The sequence below is a fragment of the Jatropha curcas genome, chromosome 1, assembly GCF_041381405.1.
Source record: "Jatropha curcas cultivar XTBG-Jc1 chromosome 1, XTBG_Jcur_1.0, whole genome shotgun sequence".
Lineage (NCBI taxonomy): Eukaryota > Viridiplantae > Streptophyta > Magnoliopsida > Malpighiales > Euphorbiaceae > Jatropha > Jatropha curcas.
In genome coordinates, this window is record NC_143151.1 from 963,596 (window position 1) to 989,708 (window position 26,113).

General features: G+C 34.3%; 2 protein-coding genes across 4 annotated transcripts; both read left to right on the forward strand.

Annotated features, from left to right (window-relative positions):
- The first annotated feature begins 8,712 nt into the window (after positions 1 to 8,712).
- LOC105629289 (mitochondrial import inner membrane translocase subunit PAM16 like 2) lies at positions 8,713 to 12,698 on the forward strand. Its single transcript, XM_012210852.4, has 4 exons — positions 8,713 to 8,908; positions 9,827 to 9,914; positions 12,277 to 12,410; positions 12,483 to 12,698. The coding sequence occupies exons 1-4, from the start codon at positions 8,906 to 8,908 to the stop codon at positions 12,606 to 12,608; spliced, it is 351 nt and encodes a 116-aa protein (XP_012066242.1). The 5' UTR covers positions 8,713 to 8,905; the 3' UTR covers positions 12,609 to 12,698.
- Positions 12,699 to 15,490: 2,792 nt separating this feature from the next.
- On the forward strand, positions 15,491 to 25,683 carry LOC105629287 (ENTH/VHS family protein). Of its 3 annotated transcripts, XM_020677424.3 has the most exons (15): positions 15,491 to 15,509; positions 15,700 to 15,793; positions 16,734 to 16,840; positions 17,070 to 17,121; positions 17,280 to 17,359; positions 17,440 to 17,518; positions 17,768 to 17,851; positions 17,963 to 18,108; positions 18,382 to 18,753; positions 20,241 to 20,282; positions 20,380 to 20,472; positions 20,564 to 20,769; positions 22,050 to 22,255; positions 23,536 to 24,688; positions 24,796 to 25,683. In XM_020677424.3, exons 3-15 carry the CDS (start codon positions 16,806 to 16,808, stop codon positions 25,266 to 25,268), a joined length of 3,021 nt encoding a protein of 1,006 aa, XP_020533083.1. In that variant the 5' UTR covers positions 15,491 to 15,509; positions 15,700 to 15,793; positions 16,734 to 16,805; the 3' UTR covers positions 25,269 to 25,683. The 3 variants fall into 3 exon arrangements, with proteins under 3 accessions (XP_020533083.1, XP_012066239.1, XP_089576762.1); XM_012210849.4 differs by lacking the exon at positions 15,491 to 15,509 and having other exon boundaries at positions 15,599 to 15,793; XM_089720636.1 differs by lacking the exons at positions 15,491 to 15,509; positions 15,700 to 15,793 and adding an exon at positions 15,951 to 15,974.
- The last annotated feature ends 430 nt before the right edge of the window (positions 25,684 to 26,113 follow it).

The following is a 26,113-nucleotide window of genomic DNA, read 5'->3' on the forward strand; positions in this document are numbered from 1 at the left end:
TATGTATATGTGTGTAATTACTATATAAATTAATTAATATAAAAATCTATTAGTATTCTTATTATTATTTAGTAAATTGAGGAAATGTTCTAGAACCTAACTAAAAGAATCAAAATAAATCAAATCGGATTAGAAAACCAAGCAAATCGAGCCGAATCATTGAATTAGACCAAACCGGTTCGAATCGAACCGGAATGGTCTAGAAGCTCCACGATTTCTCTTTTTCTTTCTTTTCTTTTCTTTTTTCCTTTTTCTTTTTTTTTTTCTTTTTCTTTTTCTCCTTTTTCTTCTTCTCCTTCCTGGCGCCAGTACGGGCGTGCGACCCCTCCTCCTCCTTCCCTCCCCATTCCAGCCACCGGAGCCGATCTAGTTAGCCTCCTCAACGCAGCGGATTCCGGCAACCCTTCTCTCCTTTCTTTCGTTTCTGGCGTACGCAGAAGGCGCAGGAGAGCCGCGACATCCTTCGATCGGAAAGTCGCGTTGAGCCTCCTGCTCCTTGATTTTCCGGCGACACCAGCCTCTCTCTTTCGACGACGAAGCTTGGGTCTCCCTTTTTGCTCCCTCCTTTCCCGTTCCGGCTGACACAGCAAGCTAGCGGAGCTGCGATCATGGTTTGCGATCTGGACAAGCGCTATCTGCTTTCCTTTTTGAATTTCCGGCAAGTAGAGTAAGTTATTTTCAACCCTTTCAATACATTTCATGAATTTTGATCCTGAATAGGAGAAGTGATATAAAAATAGAATTTCTTAGCTACTGTTATGATGATTAACTAAGAAATTTTGATAAATAAAAATATAAATGGAAGCTATAAATTGAATTTACATACAAAATAGTTGGATTATTGAATCTATTATGAGTTTTTGTAAGGAAATGATTATTCGTTATTGTAGGTATTATTGGTCGTTGGTTGAATTCTTGGTATGTTATGATAGAAACCTTGATTGTACCATTTAAGTGGAACTATAAAATGAAATGGCGAAAGAATTGAGAAACCTGAAATTGCAGCATGCCTTTTTAATTAATTAGCTTGAACAATTATTGCGGTATAATGCAAAAGGAGTTATATATTAAGTTCTTGGTGGGAAATGGGTTAAGTAGCATATGATGCATGAGAATGACAGCAGTAAGCTTCAATCCAAGCTATTATATATATATATATATTTTTTTTTATATATATATATAAATGAAGGACTTAGTTTATAGAACTTGAGGGGTTGAGTAAGAACCTAATTTTTTTATGATAGTCCATTATTAAATGTTCCTATAAATTTTTGTAATGATTTGATGAAAATAAAGTTGCACATTAATTCTATAATAAGGAATGAAGTAAGTAGTGTATAAATCATAAGTGTAAGTGGAAACTTGAAGAGTTCTCATGGTGGCAGCAGCTGTGAACTAATAGTTAGCTAACTTTTCTGTAATAAATAGTAGAATTCTAGAATCGTCTAAATGGTTGCCGAATTATTCAGCTCTCTAAATTGTAATATGCTTAGAGACTATTTAAGATTGTAAGTTGATGTTTAATTTGATGGGAACAAAGATATGATGTCTAGCTAAGGATTTTGATAATATATTAAATTATGAGCTTAAACTTTTCTTAGGTATAGATTTGGCAAATAATGAGTTTAAGTTTTTTTGAAAGTGAGTTGTTGAGCAAAGAGTAACAAATAATAATTGTTAATTATTGGTATTGCTATGTAAAGGAGGATGGGCATTTGATTGATTGATTGCCCGACGGATGGGCTGTGTGCATTGATTGATAATTATATATAATATTGTGATATTTGAGCAGGTAGATAGTCCAATTTTTAGGGGAGGTGCTGCCGAAATTTCGATAGAACTTAGACTAGTTTAAGTAATGACACAATTAATAAGTCTATTTAGACTAATTCTATAACTTAATAAATATTAAATGGAGTGCTCTAACTATTTAATTATTTTCATTATTATTCATCGAATTATTCAATTATTTATTTATTTATTTATTTATTTCATCATTGTTGTTCATTGTTAATTTTTATTTATTTATTAAGATATTTGCGTTGAGAATGGATGTCTAATTGTGCATTTCATTTACGATGTTCAACTAATCAATATGTCTGCATTTGATTGCAATGTTTGATTAATTGTGTTGTGGAAATGCTATGCTTTGTTTGTGTGGAATTGGGATGAAGTGGACCACCATGGGTTTGTGAGGACGGTATGTGATATGGATCCTGAGTACAATATGATACTTGACCGTCGGCCGGGAAAATGGGAGATCGGCGCCCCCTTGTGCACCTGATGATATAGATTATATGGAAATTCACAGGATGGCTTCTTGTTGTTGCGCACCTGATAATCTAGATTTGATTGTAGCCCGCAGGGTGGCCTCCTGTTGTGAGCACTTGATGATCTAGATTGGATGGAGACCACCGGGTTGCCTCCTGTTGGTATGGAAAAGAAAAGAGAGAATGGAAAAATAATGAGAGGACTGGTCAGTGAGGATTAGACCAGTTGGCCGTATGGGGGATCGGCTCCCTGGTGCACATGTACGAGAGGGCGAGCCATGTGTGAGGACGGCTCGTTGGGGTTTCAGGTGGTGCCACTGACTAATTTCCACGTGATGTGATTATTTGAAGGTGATATTGTTTGTGAGTGCTGGTGACATGCCATTTGTGTGACTGGCTGCGTGAGCATATAACTAGTCGGATGATTAGATTGATATATATATATTTATACATTTGTGTGAATGTGTGTGTTGTGCAATAATAGTTACTCCTTAGAAAGCTCACATATCTTGTTTAATTTTTCAGGAAATAAGTTTCTCTTTAATTCGGTTAAGCTATGTTCTTTCGTCGCAGAGCTAAAAAGAAAATTTTCCTAGACCAATAAATATTTTGCTATGTATCTAGATGTATAAAAATCTATGTATATCTATGAGTTAGTGAATCCGCAGTTGTAGAATTTACTTACATTTAGTCGTGTATTATCGTAGACGAAATGAATTTGTGAGCCCATATTAGAATTGTGATGTATTGTAAATTGGCCCGAACTGTGGAATTTTGTAGAAGATAGATTTGGGCCGAGATGTAATAAAATCTTAAGGTTTATTTTTTTTGTAATATGGGCTGAATATTTAAAATTTATATTGAGATAGCTAATTTTAGTGTTTCAGGCTTACTACGGGCCTCGGGGGCCTTAAGCTTACCTGGGCCCTAGTGCCGGTCCGGCCCATGGAATCGGGTCGTGACAAAGTTGGTATCAGAGCTTAGGTTAGAAATTTTAGGACACAACTGCGGAGCATAGGTAATTTCTTTATGTTGGGATCGGCCGTAACCAACATAAGGAAAGAAGCTTAGGAATTTCCTTCTTAGGGAGGGTGGACGCACTTAACCCTATGAAGGAAAAATCCATATCTGTTGTGTAAACTAATGGTCTATAGAAAGAAGTAATTGAGGATTTGAGTGAAAGTAGTGGATAATAGGATGAACCCATCGCGATATAGGTGCTAGAGTTGGTGTCAGCCCTTAAGCTAGGGAATAGAGTAATACCTGATGGTAGTGGATTGGCCTGATCACCCAGTACACTACTTTTCATGTGAGCTCTATTCCTACAGTAAATAGGATAGTGTAGAGAATAAATAGGTTTTCCAATTGTATAGTGGATTGATGAATTTTGGATAATTAGGAATCGGTATTTTAGTATTCAGTTTGGCTACTGAATTTCTTTAGAATTTCTTTTTATTGTTTTATTTACTTGATATTTGATATTTAAATTTAAAACCCTGTTTTTTATTTTGAATTTGAATTGTGTTATGATAAATAATTTGAAATTGATTATTTATATAGAAAGTATTTTTGAATAGTTGTCTATTTATATCACGGGGCCAATTGGATTAGAGCATAAAATGAAATGAGTACGAGGATAGTCAAATTTGAAAAGACGATTGAAAAAAAAAAAGAAGGGGGGGGGGATTTGGTGGTGATAATAATAAGTAAGTAGACAATTAGTAGTCAAGTTGAGAACATGAACGCTAGAAATGTAGTGTAGCCGATTTTGGTATAGAAGTTAAGTGGCGATTAGATTTGGAATATAGGATTGTTTAATGTAAAAAAAAAAAAAAAAAAAAAAAAAAAAAAATATAAAATATGGAAGAAATAACATTAGGAATGAACTTGGATAATTTAAGGGTATAAGGAATGAAAAGTTATTAAAAATATAAGAGCTAAGAGAGACGAAAGGTGTTATTATGAAAGCCCATGAGATGATAAGTTTTAGGGTAACGTAAGAGGTTAAGTTAAAGAGAAATTGATAGTTAAGTTGAAAGCATTAAAAATCTTTGTAGAGGCATGATAACTGGGGGTACAGTTGCACCAGTCTATAGTAAGAATATTATAGGGAAAATAGAAATTGTATAGATAAGAACTGAGAGAGAGTGACCTCGAGTCGCCCCGTGATACTAAAAGACAACGAAGGTTATAAGACGATTTTTCTTGAAAAGTTTTGGATTAAAGTAGCAGTTTCTGAACTTTTGATTAAGAAAAGTTTTAGTAATAATATATATAAATTAAACGAGTTACTTCTTATTATTATAAACGAATTAAATTTCAATTGTTTTGTGTTTGAAAACTATGTGTTAAGTTTTCATGAAGAAATGTCTCGTGAAAGGTTAAATATTTGTTTTCTTATTAAACCCAGTTTTATTGTAAGATTTTATTCAATAAAGATTTCTAAAGATTTCAGTAGCTATCTGAAGATAGTAATTGGAGATTTAGGTAATAAACTCGAGTTTCTTCTAAGTTTCAGCTGGGTGGCACTAAGTAGGATGATTGACGGTAGAAGTACAATCAGAACGCCCTACCTACTCCCTTTACTCGGTCTATCTTATTCGCTCTTGAGCCGACTTTTTAGTATTTGGAAGTATCTCTTATGACCTTAGAATCACCTATTCCTCTATTCATGTTACCTCCTGTTAGATTTCAATTCGAGGACGAATTGTCTTAAGGGGGGGAGATTGAAACACCCTTAATTTTTATTTTCGAAACTTTTGAATTTTTATTAAAACAAAAATCTGAATTTTCGACTGTCTGGACTACAAATACTGTTTAATTCTAATTCGAGCCCAAGTTTACGGAGTTGGGCTCAAGCCCAAATCATATTATTAAATATTTGTCGAGTGGAGAACCTTTAGAAATTTTTAAGAGTAACTAAGGAGCATTAATTATTAATTTATTAAAATATATATGTATATGTGTGTAATTACTATATAAATTAATTAATATAAAAATCTATTAGTATTCTTATTATTATTTAGTAAATTGAGGAAATGTTCTAGAACCTAACTAAAAGAATCAAAATAAATCAAATCGGATTAGAAAACCAAGCAAATCGAGCCGAATCATTGAATTAGACCAAACCGGTTCGAATCGAACCGGAATGGTCTAGAAGCTCCACGATTTCTCTTTTTCTTTCTTTTCTTTTCTTTTTTCTTTTTTCTTTTTTTTTTCTTTTTCTTTTTCTCCTTTTTCTTCTTCTCCTTCCTGGCGCCAGTACGGGCGTGCGACCCCTCCTCCTCCTTCCCTCCCCATTCCAGCCACCGGAGCCGATCTAGTTAGCCTCCTCAACGCAGCGGATTCCGGCAACCCTTCTCTCCTTTCTTTCGTTTCTGGCGTACGCAGAAGGCGCAGGAGAGCCGCGACATCCTTCGATCGGAAAGTCGCGTTGAGCCTCCTGCTCCTTGATTTTCCGGCGACACCAGCCTCTCTCTTTCGACGACGAAGCTTGGGTCTCCCTTTTTGCTCCCTCCTTTCCCGTTCCGGCTGACACAGCAAGCTAGCGGAGCTGCGATCATGGTTTGCGATCTGGACAAGCGCTATCTGCTTTCCTTTTTGAATTTCCGGCAAGTAGAGTAAGTTATTTTCAACCCTTTCAATACATTTCATGAATTTTGATCCTGAATAGGAGAAGTGATATAAAAATAGAATTTCTTAGCTACTGTTATGATGATTAACTAAGAAATTTTGATAAATAAAAATATAAATGGAAGCTATAAATTGAATTTACATACAAAATAGTTGGATTATTGAATCTATTATGAGTTTTTGTAAGGAAATGATTATTCGTTATTGTAGGTATTATTGGTCGTTGGTTGAATTCTTGGTATGTTATGATAGAAACCTTGATTGTACCATTTAAGTGGAACTATAAAATGAAATGGCGAAAGAATTGAGAAACCTGAAATTGCAGCATGCCTTTTTAATTAATTAGCTTGAACAATTATTGCGGTATAATGCAAAAGGAGTTATATATTAAGTTCTTGGTGGGAAATGGGTTAAGTAGCATATGATGCATGAGAATGACAGCAGTAAGCTTCAATCCAAGCTATTATATATATATATATATTTTTTTTTTTATATATATATAAATGAAGGACTTAGTTTATAGAACTTGAGGGGTTGAGTAAGAACCTAATTTTTTTATGATAGTCCATTATTAAATGTTCCTATAAATTTTTGTAATGATTTGATGAAAATAAAGTTGCACATTAATTCTATAATAAGGAATGAAGTAAGTAGTGTATAAATCATAAGTGTAAGTGGAAACTTGAAGAGTTCTCATGGTGGCAGCAGCTGTGAACTAATAGTTAGCTAACTTTTCTGTAATAAATAGTAGAATTCTAGAATCGTCTAAATGGTTGCCGAATTATTCAGCTCTCTAAATTGTAATATGCTTAGAGACTATTTAAGATTGTAAGTTGATGTTTAATTTGATGGGAACAAAGATATGATGTCTAGCTAAGGATTTTGATAATATATTAAATTATGAGCTTAAACTTTTCTTAGGTATAGATTTGGCAAATAATGAGTTTAAGTTTTTTTGAAAGTGAGTTGTTGAGCAAAGAGTAACAAATAATAATTGTTAATTATTGGTATTGCTATGTAAAGGAGGATGGGCATTTGATTGATTGATTGCCCGACGGATGGGCTGTGTGCATTGATTGATAATTATATATAATATTGTGATATTTGAGCAGGTAGATAGTCCAATTTTTAGGGGAGGTGCTGCCGAAATTTCGATAGAACTTAGACTAGTTTAAGTAATGACACAATTAATAAGTCTATTTAGACTAATTCTATAACTTAATAAATATTAAATGGAGTGCTCTAACTATTTAATTATTTTCATTATTATTCATCGAATTATTCAATTATTTATTTATTTATTTATTTATTTCATCATTGTTGTTCATTGTTAATTTTTATTTATTTATTAAGATATTTGCGTTGAGAATGGATGTCTAATTGTGCATTTCATTTACGATGTTCAACTAATCAATATGTCTGCATTTGATTGCAATGTTTGATTAATTGTGTTGTGGAAATGCTATGCTTTGTTTGTGTGGAATTGGGATGAAGTGGACCACCATGGGTTTGTGAGGACGGTATGTGATATGGATCCTGAGTACAATATGATACTTGACCGTCGGCCGGGAAAATGGGAGATCGGCGCCCCCTTGTGCACCTGATGATATAGATTATATGGAAATTCACAGGATGGCTTCTTGTTGTTGCGCACCTGATAATCTAGATTTGATTGTAGCCCGCAGGGTGGCCTCCTGTTGTGAGCACTTGATGATCTAGATTGGATGGAGACCACCGGGTTGCCTCCTGTTGGTATGGAAAAGAAAAGAGAGAATGGAAAAATAATGAGAGGACTGGTCAGTGAGGATTAGACCAGTTGGCCGTATGGGGGATCGGCTCCCTGGTGCACATGTACGAGAGGGCGAGCCATGTGTGAGGACGGCTCGTTGGGGTTTCAGGTGGTGCCACTGACTAATTTCCACGTGATGTGATTATTTGAAGGTGATATTGTTTGTGAGTGCTGGTGACATGCCATTTGTGTGACTGGCTGCGTGAGCATATAACTAGTCGGATGACTAGATTGATATATATATATTTATACATTTGTGTGAATGTGTGTGTTGTGCAATAATAGTTACTCCTTAGAAAGCTCACATATCTTGTTTAATTTTTCAGGAAATAAGTTTCTCTTTAATTCGGTTAAGCTATGTTCTTTCGTCGCAGAGCTAAAAAGAAAATTTTCCTAGACCAATAAATATTTTGCTATGTATCTAGATGTATAAAAATCTATGTATATCTATGAGTTAGTGAATCCGCAGTTGTAGAATTTACTTACATTTAGTCGTGTATTATCGTAGACGAAATGAATTTGTGAGCCCATATTAGAATTGTGATGTATTGTAAATTGGCCCGAACTGTGGAATTTTGTAGAAGATAGATTTGGGCCGAGATGTAATAAAATCTTAAGGTTTATTTTTTTTGTAATATGGGCTGAATATTTAAAATTTATATTGAGATAGCTAATTTTAGTGTTTCAGGCTTACTACGGGCCTCGGGGGCCTTAAGCTTACCTGGGCCCTAGTGCCGGTCCGGCCCATGGAATCGGGTCGTGACATAGACGAACTAAAACAGCTTTGTGGGAAAAAACACTTAACATGTCCCGTGATTGATATTGTTAACCAATGCTGTGTATTGTGTAAAAAATGGATTTTTTTGGGTAACAGGTGGCCAGAAGCGAGCCGATCACATCTTGATTGGGCCTAGCATCGCCATGGGGGCGGGGTCTTAAACCCGGCCCATTTTCAATTTTGTATTTGGGTTGGGCTTTAGCTTATTTTGGAGGAGAGGACGATTTGGCCTCCTATATTGATCAGTCTAGAGACACAGGGTCAGCCTTTCTTCTTCAACCTCTCTGACGAAAACCCTAGAGGTGCTTCTCGAAGCTTGTCTTCATATTAGAAAAATTCGATTTATTTCCATCGTCAACCTTTCTGCAGTTCCGTTTATATTATTGTATCGAAGGCTTAAAAGAGTTTGATAAATCACGTCGATTATATTCAGCTATGGTGCGCTTCTCTCTCTTACTATCTCAATTTTGTGCCATATGTTTTTATTGCTTTTGTTGTTTTGTAAAGAAATGATTTTTAGGTCATTTTCTTCCCTTTTTATTTTTATTTTTTTTGTATAATTTGTAGACCATTCCAACAATTTTCTAATGTTATTTTTGCTCTCCTGTTGCTATATATATATATATATATATATATATATGAACATTCTGATTCTTGAATTCTCCGTGATAAAGCTGTTTTCTTTTTCTTTTTAATGTCTGTTATGCATTTCTCTTGTGAATCACGCTTGGTCGTGTACAATTGTGTGATCAAAATTCAAGATGTCAAATTTTCAAATTTTCGTTAGAAGCGAAACATGGAAATGAATGAGCCAGGTCTGTTTTTTCCTGTTGAGTTTGGGATTGTTATTGAGAATGCAACAATGTGTATCCACCTCTGACGATAGATTTTTTCTGTTGAGGCTCTTTTGAAAGTTACATTCCTGCATTTGTGTTTATTGCTAAAGACTAGGCAATTCAGTTAAGGTTTCCATTTTATCATAAATTTTGATATTTGTGAAATTTGTGAAACCACTGTGAGGAATTTGGAGTCTGCAGGTTCTCCCAAAGATTTTCTAGTCTCAGGAGAGAAGTCTAGTTAGTGAAAATAAATACTTTGGTGAGTGTCTAAGATGAAAAGGGAAAGTGGCCTATAGTTTTGAACAAATAAGAAAAGAAAGCAAGTCTATCTTTTTGGGACTGATTGAGTATTTTTTTTGTATTTATTTAATTACTTTTTTTTATTTTTTTGGGTTATGTGTGTGGTTTAGGATTGGAATTAACCTATAAGACAGTGTGTTTGCAATTTATATCATATATTTTTATAATTTTGATAACTGTAATGGCTTGTAATCATGCATGTCATCTTTTTCCACAGGCAGCTAAGATTCTTGCCAACTTAATTGTAATGGGATCTGGCATTTTGGCTCGGGCTTTTGTTCAAGCCTACCGTCAAGCACTTGCAAGTAAGTGTTTTTCCTTTCACAGTTTGACTATCTGGCATTGGTTCAATAGGTTTCCATTGTAGATTAATCTTCATTGTTTTAGATTGGCTTTGTTAAGTTTGAAAATGCCTTCTAATCTTGGTGTTCTGAAGAAAGATAAGTAATAGTGCTTAATTGCTTATTTACTTGTGAGCTGAGGATGAGCCCATAAATTAGTTTATTCGCTGAATCATGTCAAACAGTAATTGCATAATGCGTTTCTCATTGAAGTTTACTAGAATGTCAAATGGCAAGATACTAGTTATAGTATCTGATAAGTATAATCTCAAGTTCGGTGGTGATTACATTATTGCCCAAGTGGTATTCTCATCACAATGATTTCCACTATGTGACAAGCATTAGATGGGAATAATTGGGCTTCCATAGCTTTAACCTGGGAAAGTTAAATTAGAGGCCCCAAGTTCAAATCATTTTGCAAATTATTTCTTTTTCCATGACCACTGCCCTTTCTAATTATGGGAAAAGGTTGGTGAGATGGTGCCAGATTCTTTGAATCTACTAATATAGGATTGAATAGCAATATCTTTAGCATAACCTTGATTTTTAGCGAACTATTATTGAAAATATCAGCAGTCAGCACTATTTTTCATGGCCATCTACGTCTACATCTATCTTTAGCATTACCATTTTCATTATTAGCATGATTAGATGCATACTGAATGTCTCCTATTTTTTCCTCTCTCTAGTTTTTGAGATCTTATTGTATTTGGGATTGTAGCATAATGAAAACAAATTTTGGAGCTGCTCATAATCATCTTATTATGGTGGTCCTTCAAGTTTCAAATCCCTAGAGATGCAATCTTTTTATTTTCTGGCTGACATGCAATCTCAATCTCTAATTGCGCCATACTAGTGAAAGGTGTTCAATGTGCGTAGATGGTTGTCCAGACATGCTTCCTTTGAAACACAACCTTTCTAAACTCCAAAACATAAGCCACTGTTTTTTTCCCCCATCTCCATTGTCTTCCTATTTACCAAAATAGCACTGCTATTTCCCGTGTCACTTCTTATCTTTCATTTGGACTTGAACGCAAAAATTGAATTTTACAAAATTTTAGAAACAACAAAACTGCGAAGTTAAAAACTAAGAGATGAATTCACTTCCTTAAAAAGAGTAATCGAGGTAAATATTTATTTCATGATTTTTTTTCTTTCTCCTTCTTTGTGGTGTGTATCCTGTCCAACTTTTCTAAACCTCCTATTTCTGTATTGCTTGTGCGATAATCTAAAACTTCAAGGGGCCTACGTATGCAACTTGGTATTTGCTAAAAGACATGATTTTGAACTTTTTGGGTTGAAATATATGGTTTTTTCTATTGAATTCCAGCTGTTGTTTCCATTACAGATTAAAAACTTTGCACTTAATAAATAGTTTGTTATGATATGAATCATGAATGAAAGGAAAAAAAAAAAAAAAATCTTCTGAATCTAATTTATTAGGCAAGGGGTAATTTTGGAAAGTCAATTTTTATTTTTAGATTTGCTACTGGATTATTGCATTTGAACCTAATGGTGGGAATGCATAATTGATGGAAACAAAACTAATGGACCATTTAGTTTGATCATAAAAGCAACCGAACTGTATTTTGGATTTGGATCTCTGTTCTAATTAACAAATTTAGTTACAATAACTGCCATTCACTTTGTCTAGCTCACAAGTAGTCCCCTATGTTTCTTATGGTATTTCCTTCAACCTGTCCAATCTCTTGACTGGTTTGCCTGTAATCTGCTATTCCCGGATTTAGTAGGCTGCAAGTGTGCATGGGGATATATTTTTGCCGTTTAATCAGTAATTGTTGTCTAAAATGATAGGAAGATATTTTGAATTGTTCATTTGACATGATATACCCTGCAAATAATCTTGTTAAAGGATAATGAGAAAAGCATGGCATTATAAAAACATAAAATCCTCTTCAAAACATTTGACACTTGGGGTCTGCCGTAGCAGCTTTTCTACAAGTTTCTGATTAAACTCTTCTTAAATGATTTCTTGCAGGATCTTTGATCTTGAAAATATCTGTGTCAAACATTCACATCAGCATTATTTTACCGGCTTTGGTATATTTGCCAAATTTAGTTTCTTTGACTAAACCCTAATGTTTAATTCTTGCGCTTTTGTGTTTATGAAGTTTTCATTTCATTGCGAGGAGTACTCCCTTTATAAAGGGCATTCAGTTCTGCAGTATAGCAATTTCTAATTCTCTAATCAATTTTGGCATGCATATTCCGCACTATTTTGGTAAAAAGGCATGATTTATTGCTGCACTCATTTTAATGATAATTAATGCAGTTAGTGTCTATCTCTACATTGGCTTGTATGCAGATGCCTCAAAATCTGGTGTTGCCCAAGAGACAATTCAAAACACTATCCGTAAGGGAAGCAAAGTCATGACAGAACAAGAGGCACGACAGATTCTTGGTGTAACTGAGGAAACTGCTTGGGAGGAGATAGTAAAGGTTGGTGTCTCTTGCATGTACATTTTTAGATACATAATTTGGAATGGTCTAAAAACATGTTTACCTGTGCAGAAATATGACACTTTATTTGAGAGAAATGCCAAGAATGGAAGCTTTTACCTTCAGTCAAAGGTTCACAGGGCTAAGGAATGTTTAGAGGCTGTACATCGAGGAAAAGGCGAGGGTACACCTAGCTGAGAATTTTTTTAAGGCCCTTCTGTTGCACATACTGACCTCCTGTATTATTATTTTGATCCAATGAAATATCCTAAAAGGTTTGAAAAGAAATGTGATCTTACGACCTGCCATTTATGGAAAATTAACCTAGTGATTGCTAAGTGATCTCAAATAATTTGCACTGTCAAAGCCATAGGTGTTTGCCTTTATTTTATCGAGTGATGAAATTGTGTAGATGTAAAAAGCATTTGTCTAATCATTCTGTATGTGCACTCTTGTTTAGTGCTTAATATGCATAGGAGTGATCATTTGATCACAATTACAAAATCAAGGAACCCCAAGTGAGGAATATTTTATAAATTATGCTATAATTTACATATCCAAAAGAAAATTCCAATTTGATAGGACTTCTGTGTTTTGAAAATGTCTTCTCTACATATGTGTTTGTTTATCGTGTTGGGTTTGGATTGTTATTTTTGGGATTCCTTTATTCATAAAGCTCGGGGCTTCTTGAACTTTGAAAATGACAGTAAGCTCCTAAATATCACTTTTTGGCTTTGTGAATCTACTGACTTTCATTTTTTGTAATAACTTTATACTTGCAGAATGAAAAATGAATCAGTTTCAGAGAACCCTGCGTACAGAAAAAAGTGAAATTTAGGGGGTGTATAAGGTTATTTTGAAAGTTTAATTGTCAGAATTTTTTTCTGAATATTCATGGTTTAAATTATGTGTTTGGCTTTACTTAATGTGTTGCTCTGCCATTTTTATATTCCATGTGTGTATTGGAAGAAGGTAAATATTGGTGTATAGTTGCTTTTGGAATGCTGTAATATAAGATTTTATAAATGTATAAAGGAAGCTTTATAGAAGTGGTGTTGCTTTTGCATCTTTTGCATTGATGAGATGGTGATTCCTTCCATCTTTCCACTATCATCTTCATCTTGACATGCCATCTGCCTGCAATTCTTTCCACCTCTTTCAAAAGTATACAGAAAAGGCTAGGGAAATGGCTATTCCATCCTTCTTTACATAATCATGTAATCAAAAGGCTCTGCTTACTTCATTTTTTCTTTTTTTATTACTTTATATGAACTTTTATTTTGGTAAAAAATAAATGTAATGATTGGATTAGACCAGACAAGTGAAACCAATTACAATCAACCAAAATAAAATTTTACCTTTCATAATCTAATTAAACATTCTTTCCTTCTAATTCTGAATTATTATTCAAAAATGACATTTGGTGAAGAAAGTGAGTATAAATTATGATTATAACTAAATTTGAGGGATTAAATAGTTATTTTCCCATAAATCTTTCATCTAGTAGCAATCAAAAACAAAAGACGGGCGGATAGATATAGAGAAGCAAGCAAGGTCAGAAATGGCAGGCCGGTATTTCATTTGTATATTGGTTAAGAATTCAAAGATGCCAAGGAAGCTTCCAATGTTAAATTCTCATTGTGTCTTCCTTTCTAGAACTTGTTCTTCTCCTTCTTCCTTCTTTCTTTCTTTCTTTATTTTGTTCTTTTGTTAATATTTTCAACATGTGCAAAACTAAATAAAATCTTATTTTTCTTAAAATAAAAAAAAAGAATTTCAATGACTAAACGCATTGCTTTATGCAATATATGTACATAGAAAAAATAAAATAAAATTGCATATATTCACTTAGATTATATGGAGTTGATGAAATTAAATAAAAAAATTTTAAAAAATATGTAAAAAATGTCTAATAGCAAATCTAATAGTAATATATAGAAAAAATATAAAAAAATTTATGTTTTTACACAAAAAAGAAAATGAAGGAATCTCAAGAAAATATTTTGCTTGTTTATCTAAGAAAATATAATAATGAAGGAAAATTATAGCAACTATTGCATTTGCATGGAGAAATTCTTATCAATCCAAATGATTATAAAAGCATGGAATATAGCAACTTTCCACCTCCTCTACTTTATCATTATACAATGCAAAGAAAAAATATTAAAGAATAAAAGCAACATTAAAAAAATTAAATAAAAAAATGACACTAAATAATTATTTAGTTCTTTAATTTTGGCTTAATTAACTACAAGCACATTAATATGTTCTTATTCACATTTTTATGGTATGAAAGTAATTTTGTTTTTATTCATAATTATTCATATTTTTATGGTATGAAAGTAATTTTGTTTTTATTCATAATTTTTCATTTTCAATTCTCGTAAACGAGCCAAGCTAAACTCAAATCTATCTAACTCAAAATTTAGCTCAAACTTCATTTAAGGCTTGAATTTAATTTAAAAAATTTTCAACTCAAAACTCAAGTAAGTCTAAAATAAATATTATATATGTACATATAAAAGTTTGACGAGGCTCGATGAGTTTTTGAATTAAGTATCATTACACTCGAGTCTGGCTCTTACTTAATTCGAGCTTTTTTGAAATTCTTTCGAGTTTGAACATCCCACTGAGTCGGCTCCACTGATTTGTATCCCACTATTACATATGTTCTTGCCTTTAAAAAAAAAATAAATGAAATTAAAAAAAATTAATTTCATTTATGATCATAGTTATCCTTCTCAATTTATATAAATATTTTTTTCACAAATTCAATCATTACTCTTGATAAAGATTATTTTTGTTATTAAGTACTAAAAAAAAGATAAAAAGCTTCTAATTAATAATTAATTAATTAATAAAAAAACATTTAAAGATCAATCCCTCAATTCTATGTGCTTGTAAGTTGGGCTGTCTTTATATAAATTTTATTTTTATTTACCTTTTACATAAATTTAATTTTTAATTTTCAATTTTTAATTTTAAAATGTATGAAGAGAGTAGAAAGTAAAAATTAACAAATCACCAAACTCACCTACACAGCTGCCTTCCAGCACCACCAGCGACATTAACAACACATACATGTCTCTCTGTTATTTGGTATTTTTTTTATTTAATTATTATTATTTCTCTACAAAAATATTGTAATTGAATGCATCAAAGTAAATAAAAAACAATAATAATTATAATAGCCATGTTTTAGGAGCAATTACGCGCTTTTTTCTCTTCTCTCTTCCTCTCTAAATTCTCTAAAATTTTTTCATTTTTATTCTCTCTCTGTCTCAAACAGAGCAGTGCCAGCCAATTAGCTATTGAAGCGTCAGATCTGAGCTTTGCCTTATTGGGTTTTGATTTTGATCTTCTTTTGTCTACATCGGATCTGGGTTTGTTTTATTTCTCTATATTTCCTCGTCCTTCTCTTATTTCAGATCTATGCGTGTCTCTGTTCTGTTTGTTTAGTTTTTTCTTTGGCTTTGGAAAAAGCAAACCCTGCTTCAGTTGGTTCTAATTTGCGGCTTCAATTTTGCATTTGATTATGTTCAGCTTTACTATTTTCATTCGTAGGTTAGTAGGTTCTGATTTTTTTTTTTCTCTTTTGGTTAAAGGATCTAATGTTGATTTAGTAAATGCAAATCGGTAATGTGAGGCACATTGGAAAGGTTTCTGTACGAACTGTATCTTTGGGATGATGATTGATCTGTTAAGGATTGTTCTTATTTGTAGAATTTAAAAGCTTAAATCTTTCATTTCTTTTTTTTTTTTTTTTGATTGGCTAAATCTGTATCGTGTGGTTTTGGGGTCAATTTTTGTTTTTATATTGTTGATAATGTTTATTGTGTTGTAGGTTTACTTTTATTGAGCTTAAAAGCTTTTGATCATTGGGATTTTTGTTCTGCAGTTCAATTTCTTTAAAACTTACTATATTATTTGTTCTTGATGTTTAATGTGGAGATTTGTTTTTTATTTTTCTTTATTCATTTTCTTCTCAAGTCAAAATCAAATTTAAAAGAAATCTATGATTGGCCATAGTTTCTTTTATTAGCTATGATTATGACTAGGATTCTTGATTCTACCTTGGTACTTTGTTAGAGAGTTAACCTATTTTTGGAGATACTGGATCACTGTTATTGTTACTTTATATGTGGTGTAGGCTTGACTTTGATTACTTGATCCTATACATGGCATATAGGAGTGCTAACCAAATTTAAGTAATGTTATATTATTTTTGTTGAATTTCTTTTGGCTGGAATCTCTATTGGTCTACATTTAAAACTTATTTTGTTCTCACTATGAAAATCTTATCAGTTAAATTCTTGTCAACAGTGCATTAAAGGGGTCTTCGAATTGGACTCTGTGTCTTTTCAATACTTCTAATAGAGATCACTGCTTGTGACAATGAAGAAGGTCTTTGATCAAACTGTTAGGGACCTGTAAGTATGACTTTTTTTTATAGCATTTAGTGTCTTTGTGGTAAATGACTTGAATCTCCACATTTATTGATAGCAGAAGCTCATGTCTAAAGACGGTTCTGAATCAGGATGATTCCAACTCAGAACTTTGAAATATTGCATCCAATTGAACTTTACGAGCTTTCCTATGTTAGTTCTCCTTAATTGTATAACATTTGCTTAATGATTTCTTCTTCTCTGTGTTTTTCAGCAAAAGAGAGGTTAATAAAAAAGTGCTTAAAGTTCCTGGAATAGAGCAGAAGGTAAATATTTTCTTCCTTTTCTGTAAATTTTCTTGATTTCAAGGATGTGAAAGTTATCCTTGTTTCTCACATGGAGTTTAATTTATGATCACACGAACTACTATCTGTTCTTAGTGCAAATGCTCGTACAACATATGATTCTGTTTCCTTTCCTTCAGATTCTTGATGCAACTAGCAATGAGCCCTGGGGTCCTCATGGAACACTTCTTGCAGATATTGCACAGGCTACCAGGAATTAGTAAGTTTGTCAAATTAGGTTACTGATGCGTTTCATTATTTACATAGTACAAAGTAATTAATTTTAAGCATCCAATGCAGTCATGAATACCAGATGATCATGGCTGTTATCTGGAAACGACTAAATGATACTGGCAAAAACTGGCGGCATGTCTATAAGGTTTGAATTGTTTTCTGTGTATTTATTTTATGAAATATGGTATGCTTTTTTTTATTGTCTTTGTAAAATGCAAATAATGTAACTGCTACATGATCGCCTCAGGTGATCCTGTTTTTAGTTATGATATGAACTCTTCATTTTAAATGGATTCATAGTTCTTAATGCTATTAACCCTTTATATTGTTATATGTTACTTTTTTTCCAGCATTTCTTTGTAACGGATAACTGAATACTTGTGCCTGGCTTCAGGCTTTGACTGTTCTGGAGTATCTGGTGGGTCATGGATCTGAGCGTGTCATAGATGAGATAAGGGAACATGCATATCAAATATCAGTAATTTTCCTGTCCCAGAATTCCATTTTAGAATTATATTTTTTCGGCATTTATACATAGCAAATGTCTAATCATGTGTAATACTAATAATTTCCTTCTCCTGCTTTATAGACGTTGTCAGATTTCCAGTACATTGATTCCAGTGGAAGGGACCAGGGTAGCAATGTAAGAAAGAAATCTCAGAGTCTTGTAGTCCTGGTGAATGATAAAGAAAGGATAATTGAAGTTAGACAGAAGGCTGCTGCCAATCGGGAAAAGTGAGTTTTTTTCCCCTATTTTGGTACTAAAAATGTCATGTTTATTTGTTTTATCTTTTATTTTTATTTTTATTTTTATTTTTTTTTGGTGGCTTGCATCACCGACATAGTTGCTTAGTTCTACACTGTATTTTATGCAATGCTATTCTTATTGCATGATAGTCTGTTTCATAACATGAATCCTTCTAGAGAGCTTGAAAGAACATAATTGAATAACATAAGACTTCCCGAAGAAATTTCTGTAATCAAGATTGTCTGTTGGGGTTTTGATAGGTTCCGCATTGCTTCAGCTGGTGGAATGTATAGGCCTAGTTCATATTCAAGTACAGGAGGATATGGTGACAGATATGATGACGACCGTTATGAAGGTCGGCATGGGAGCAGGGATGAAGATCGAAATGGATATGGCTATGGAAGAGAAAAAGAATACAACTATAGGGATGATGATCGATATGGTAAATATGGGGACTCATATAGTCGTAATGGAGATCGATTTGGCAGAGATTCTGAAGAACGCTACAGCAGGGATGGATACAGGGATGATGAATTCCGGGGAAGAAGTCCAAATGTTGATGATTATGGATCCAGAAGCAGAAGTTCTGATAGAGATCGTGATTTTGAGGATGATGGTCATTCCTCATCTCGGTACTGTGTTTCTTTTTTATTCCGTATTAATATATGTTTACCATTTTAGCAGGTCTTCATGACTTAAATTGATAATGAAAACCTAGCCTATTAACTATTACTTAATCATAGATATCAGCTATTTTAAGATGGTCAGGACATTCTGTCTTGGTATCTTTGTTTTTTCTTTTCTTTTCTTTTATTAAGTGCATGCGGGACGAGTACAAACTTTCAAGGTTGGGTATTGAATTGAGTCATCTTGGGTCATTTTATTTCTATAATGGTTGGAATGAGATTGATGAACATTACCCATGAACATTATGGATCAACACATAGAGTTTAGGCTTGACATCTAAACTAAGTCAGGCATTAAAATGAAGGTCCCAAATGCGTAACACCTAGAGGTAGAATTGCATCACAAAACACAAGAAGCACGACCGGAGGTATTTTATTTGATAGCACAGCTGAACTAGAGGCATTACAATCATAGTTATTTTTACCAAACTATTAAACCTATGTGATATTGGACTTGTCAACTACTCCAAAACATCTAAGAATTAAGAATCTCAAAGTCCTAAGCCAACAAGGACTCTAAATAAGGCTTAAAAAGGATAAAAAGATTTCTAAGGAACTCTTGATAAGTTTTTAGTAATGTTTAAATTGAACCAAAACTAATTTATTTAAATTAAGAATCTAAATGGACCAGAAAGTATTCTCTATTGCTTCCAAAACAAACCTAGTATCACATCTTACCTTAACTGTAGGATTCTTGAGTGTAAAACAAACTTGAGCTGTTTTTAGTTTCTTTTTGCCTATGTAAGTATTGAACTTCGAGGGAGAAAACCGCCAGATAATTAAATTGAACAATCATCTATACCTCTGTGTAGATAGTCTAAATGGATAGCTCTACTTTGAAACGAGTACATGCATTCAAAAGATGTGTGGGAATAAATTGAAGTTTGATGCTTCAAAGTTTTTGAATCTATATGATATTAGATTATGTTTTTGGATGATTTCAACGTGTCAATATTAATTAAACATGTGCATAAATAACTAAATTCAATGTGTTCAAAGTATATTTTTGAATTATTTCAAGATGACAAGAAATCAACATGTTCAAATGATTTCAAGGGGATCTGCTGCAATTAGGAGAGCCATTTTGATTTGAGGTTCTGTTCACTTCTTTTAACATGCCATCTTGACTTATTGCTCAAGTTAATTTAAAAATTATAGTGATTGACGGGGAAGTATTATGAGAGAGCCTATTCATGCTAAGAAGATATTTTGAGAAGGTATTAGTGACTCTGGAGGGAGTGGTCCCTAACTCAATGCCTGAGAAATAAGTGACTTTTAGCAGGCTATACTGATGTCACAATAGGATGTCTAAAACAGCTCGTATACTTGCCCATGAACTTCTGCTTTCCTTTTTAACTTTATCAAGTGCTGCACTTGTCTTATATGATATTGATACCTGAAAAACAATTTATTTTTGGATTACCTTCTTGCAGTGGTAGCGGTACCAGAGCTGATAATCATCCACAGGATGGAAGGTAAATCTTAGTGGATTTGTTATTAACTTGCTGAATTTTTTTTTAACTAAAGTTGGTAAACTGTGCAAGATGTTAAACTACTTGTGTGCATTTCCAGGCAACTTGAGAGAAAGTTTTCTGAACAAAATATTGCTCCTCCTAGTTATGAAGAGGCTGTAAGTGAATCCCGAAGCCCAGCTCACAGTGAAAGGTATTAACTTTTGGACCATGGAAATGCATTAAGAATCTTCTCTACATTGTGTTTACCAATTTATTTAATTCTGATACTCTATTCATGAAAGGAATGGAGAAACTTCAGCGACATCTGTTCCTGGAATTTCTTCTCCATCAATTCCTAAAGCTTCTTCCCCACCTGTTCCTAAAGCTGCTTCTCCATCTGCTAGCAATAATCCAAGTCAAGCAACCACTGCTTTCAGTTCATCAGCCTCTCGTGTAGGACAGGGAGTTGAGGTGGCTGATGAATTTGATCCACGTGGTCCTGGTTCAGGTACAGAGACTTATAAATACATGTTCCGTGCTAATGCTGATAATTTTATGTTCCATTGACTGTACTTATCATGATCAAAATCTTGTTTGCTAAGATGGCTCATTTAACAGGGGTGCTAACGTATTGGGCCTAATTTCATGTCATTTGAACTATCAAAAAGTCATATTTGTTCATGTGTTGATGTTAGAGATCTATGGCATTGAAATGAACAGAAATTACCTTTCAGTCATAATAATGCTCTAGGCAAGCAACTAATTGTGTATCTTGCGGGTGTCCATTCATATGTAACCCTTTTACCATTGTATTGATTCATCTGTATTTGCCAAATATGGATGTGATTGAACATCCATTTGCATATGTTCAGGGTATTTAAGTGTGTATGTGCTGAACCATCTCAATTAGCAATAAGCTAGAGTTCCTTGATGCTATGATTTGGTTAGAAAATTGATTCTGAAACTTGTGTGTGAAGTCACAGAAGAATTCGACATTCTTTAACAAATATATCAATAATTGTGACAGGACGGTTAATTTTGGTTAAAATGCAAGGTTGGTCATTTAGAATTGCAGATGATTTCACCTAGGCCATAAAACCGCAATTGGTTCCAATTTCATCATTGAACTTTGATATTGTATAACTGTAGTTACTAGTTAGGGTGGACATCAGACTCAAGGCTCAATGGGCACTAGGTCCAGTGCCTGTACTTTTGTGGGCAAGCTAACCCATGCTTGCTTCTATTTCTTGGCAGAATGCATAATACAGTGCTTCTAAAATTTTTTCTATATTCATAGAAGTTCTAAACAATTGAATTTACAAAACTCTTTAGCAGTTGATCTTTTGAAATCATTTACATGTATTGCCACTTGTGTAAACTCTGAGGAACAGTTCTTTGTGTCAAAACTATAGAACCCTACTTACTGTGAACTGAACTAGTCTAAATGATAATGCACTGGGAAAGCTTTGGAGCTAATGATTTTTAGTGGCAGCACTATGATCCTTATGTCCTTACCATAAATCACAGCTTGTATTTGGCATGCTAGCTTCTTTTGAACTGCTGATAGGTTGCAACTGGGGCATTAGAGGTGGGGGATTGGGATTAGAGGGTAAAATGACTGGAATGTATGCTTGCTTGGAGGCTGAAGTGTGATGAAGACTGGTATTTGATGTGTGGAAAAAAAAAAAAAGGATTCTTAGGAGCTAAAGTTGGGCCTTTCTTGTTGTCTTCTTGCAAGAAACATATTCCAACATGAGCAACTAACATTTTTAATAATTTTTATGACAGCTGGCTTCATTGCCACTGCTGCTTCTGCTGTTGCTACTACCTCAAACAGTGGTGAAATGGATTTACTTGGCTCTCTGTCAGACTCATTCGCTGCAAATCCATTGGCCATCATGCCAGTGGCCCCTGTTTCTGAAAGTGAAAGCCAGGCAAACTTTTCAGGATCCACATTTGCTGGAACACAGCCGGCAGCTAACATTGTAAATCAGGTAACCATTATATGTTAACATTATAAATATGTAAATACCACATATCTTTCCTTTTCAAATTGCATGGACTCCAATAAGGGCTGCTGTTCAACTAGTAGACTCGCCAATGCTATATATGAAGATTTTGCCATATTTTCAAGTGCCAGTTGAAGTTGGACATGACTGCAATATGATGTGCTCTAGGTGGCATAATACATACATAGAAAGATGCCATGGAACATGTCATGGTTAGGATAGAAGTCTTCTGAAGTCTGGAATATTATTCTTTATTGTGGGGTGTGCAAACAAGATTTATTTGGTGGATGGATCCTTGTGTTGTCGACCCCAATCAACTTGAGTGAAAACTTTAAAAGTATATATTACACAAAAAGAACTTAAGGGATTTTAGTAAATTAACTCAAGTTATAAAAGAAATAATGAAATAGGGGGTCACTTTTGTATTTTGATGTGAAATAAGTAAAAAGTATTCAAATTGGGACTTTTTTTAGCCTCATAATTAACTCCCTCCATCTAAGAAGAGAAGTTAAATTGGTTCAGCTATAATTTTTTTCTTATTTTTCCATATATCTCCTTTATGTGCCTTTCAAAATAGGTAACCATTATTAATTGTTCACATGGAAAAGTGGAAAAAATATTTCTAAAAATATAAATGGGACTATTATTTTGGGGCACCCTTAAAGGAAATTGAGACTATAATTTTGGGGTGGAGGGGGTATAATTTTATGTATTCGGAACTTTTTAAGATTTCTTTTATGGAAATTATATTTAAATTTAGCAACTTCTTGATTGTTTGCAAATATTCTTTGAGACTGATTATTGTTTAATTTATACTTTGAATTATATATGTGTCTTTAGGTCTTATTATAGTTATTTATAAGTAATTATTTTCCATTGAAAATTATAAATTACAATTATAAATCGACTGATTGAATAAGTGATTCCATTGAAATAAATTCTGGCTCTGCCATGCAACCGTTATGCTTTTTGATTGGCTCATAATAATTAGGAAGTAAGCACGGTATCCATCGTGCTTGTAGATCATCTTGTCAATGTTACGTCTGCCGATGCTGTTTCTGGTTTTTTGTTTTCTTATTTAAAGAATGTAACAGTACTATGGCCTTAGCCTTTTCATTCAAATTGATGTTTACTGGATCACTCTTTAGACACTGATATGTTTAATACCATTATGTAATGAAGCTCATCTTTTTATCATGGTTAGATATTGTTTTTTTATGTTCTAGATTTTGCAATTGTAATTGCACAATATTTGTTTGATGCAGTCTTTTGAAGATCCATTTGGTGACTCTCCTTTCAAGGCTATCCCTTCCACAAATGATTCAATCTCAGCTCAGCAGACTGCAGCCACTGTTCAGCCTGCTATGCATCAAAATGCGGAAATGCCTCACACAGTGCCACAAGACACCATAAATAACTTTGGCTTTGGAGACACATTATCTGGGATTACTTATTCGGCACCTAATGTTCAACAAGCCTCAGCAAACTCACAGTTTATGCCTCAGGAACTTTCAACTTCTCAACAGGAAACAGATATTCTGGCAGATATCCTCCCACTGCCTCCTCCTTCACCTGCTTTAGCTACACAGACTGGTTTTTCACCGCTGGGAGGCCAGCCTGTTGAGGCAGGTGCCAATATTTATGGAAACTACAATTCAAAGGCAGGACCTGTGGCACCCGTAGGTCCAAATATGGGTCCTCAGGCTGCACAATTCAGCAGTGGAAACTACCCCCTGCAAGGAGTATCTTCAGCTCCTATCCCTTCAAACATGGGTCCACAAACCCTGGCTGGCCCAGGGACGCAGTTTAACAGTGGAAACTTTTTTCCACAACAAGGTTCTGTAACTGGATCCTCTCCACAGTTTAACAATGGAAACTTCCTTCCACAACAAGGCTCTGCTGTCCCAGTTGGCTCAACACCAGCTCAGCATCCTGCAACTGGACTGGTTCCACAGTTCAGCAATACAAACTTTCTCCCACAACAGGGCAATGCTGCACCAGATGTCTCACAATCTGTTCACCATAATGCTACTGGACCAATTCCACAAATCAACAATGGAAACTTTCTTCCACAACAGGGCTCTGCTGCCCCAACTGTTTCACAAGCTGCTCACCATACCGCAACAGGACCAACTCCACAGTTTAACAATGGAGGCTTTATGCCACAGGGCTCTGCTGCTCCAGTTGTTTCACAAGTTGGGTATCAAACTCCAAATGCCTCTACTGCTCAACACAATGATGACATCTTGGGCAACTTATTTCCACAAGGGCCGAAAGTTTCATCTCAGCCAGCTCTTACTTCCTCGACAGGATCACTTGCAACATTTCCACAACCATCCAAGGACAAATTTGAGACCAAGTCAACTGTTTGGGCAGATACACTGAGTAGAGGGTTGGTCAATTTGAACATCTCTGGACGTGAGTACTTTAAGATTTTTTGTATAAAGATATGTTTCAAAGGTCTTTTGATAATTAATTAATATTTTGTTGTGCAAGATGTAACATTTGTGCTTTTCCATGTGCAGCAAAAATCAATCCATTGGCTGATATTGGAGTTGATTTTGATGCCATAAATCGCAAGGAAAAGAGATTGGAAAAACCAACAACAGCTCCTGTTACATCTACTATCACAATGGGTAAAGCTATGGGATCTGGTTCTGGCATGGGTCGAGCCGGTGCAAGTGCTCTTAGGGCTCCTCCAAATCCAGTGATGAGTCCTGGCATGGGAATGGGTGCAGGCATGAATATGGGCATGGGTATGGGTGGAGGTCCAGGTCCTGGTGCAGGCATGGGCATGGGGGGTTATGGAGGCATGAATCATCCCATGGGGATGGGCATGGGAATGAACATGGGCATGAATACGGGTATGGGGATGAATATGGGAATGGCACAAGGTGGCCATATGCAACCTCCTGGAACGGCCATGCCTGGTGGTTATAACCCGATGATGGGCACAGGGGGTTACCCTCAACAGCCTTATGGTGGAGGTTATCGATAATTGTGAACCACTTTGTTATATTAAAGTGTAATCAATACCAGCTATCTTTGTGAGATAAAAGAGATGGCAATGGCACCGAACGTTACAATTGAACACAGCATACTAGTCTCATATACAGTTCGAGAATGCATATTTGGTCTATAGTTGTAATCTTTTTGACGTGGTGCTTGATGTGTATCTATCATCTCTATAAACTTTCTCACTATTGATTGCGAATCATTCATTTTGGGTCGGAAGAATCGATTTAGGCGTATTTGCTGATTCAGCTGTTGTGAATTTGTAATACGGTGAGCATAACCTTTCTTAGGTTGTCGACCCTCTTTTAGCTTTTCGCTTATATTTTTTTGTAACTCCTCAGATTTATGCTATGCTTGGCTGTTCAAAAATACAATAAATCCGAAAATTCATTTGTCTACCCATTTATTTATTTTGTGCTCCATTTCCTGGAACGAACGCAGATTTTAACATGGTTGTTTGTTTAGTTATTTTGTTCTTTCCTTTAGAATGAATGGGAGGTACTTGAATGATTAATGTGGCCTGTTTGTTCTCTTCTTTTCCTGGAATAGTGGCGTACTTTTCTGCTGATTCCCAGATTGGTCAGAATTTGGGAATCTGAAGGGGATAGAGGTCAGAATTTAATGACAATTTATGTGCTAGTCATATATTATTATTTGTTTTAATTTTTTTTATACATTGGAAGGCCTGACGACTTTATGCTGTGAACTCGTTAAATTAGTAAAAACAATTGTGGTAAAAAAGATTTGAAATCACACTTGTAATTGACAAGATTCGAATTCAAGATTTTTTCACTTTTCATATGAGTAAGAAGACTAATAAGATCAAAT

What these genes read in the sequence shown, in the direction of transcription:
- LOC105629289 (XM_012210852.4), top strand. An exon ending in CTACCGTCAAGCACTTGCAA is followed by an intron (nt 9,915 to 12,276) that starts GTAAGTGTTTTT and finishes GCTTGTATGCAG; the next exon opens with ATGCCTCAAAATCTGGTGTT. An exon ending in CTTGGGAGGAGATAGTAAAG is followed by an intron (nt 12,411 to 12,482) that starts GTTGGTGTCTCT and finishes TTACCTGTGCAG; the next exon opens with AAATATGACACTTTATTTGA.
- LOC105629287 (XM_020677424.3), top strand. Translation starts at nt 16,806, where the DNA reads ATGAAGAAGGTCTTTGATCAAACTGTTAGGGACCT. An exon ending in TCCACGTGGTCCTGGTTCAG is followed by an intron (nt 20,770 to 22,049) that starts GTACAGAGACTT and finishes TTTTTATGACAG; the next exon opens with CTGGCTTCATTGCCACTGCT. An exon ending in CAGCTAACATTGTAAATCAG is followed by an intron (nt 22,256 to 23,535) that starts GTAACCATTATA and finishes TGTTTGATGCAG; the next exon opens with TCTTTTGAAGATCCATTTGG.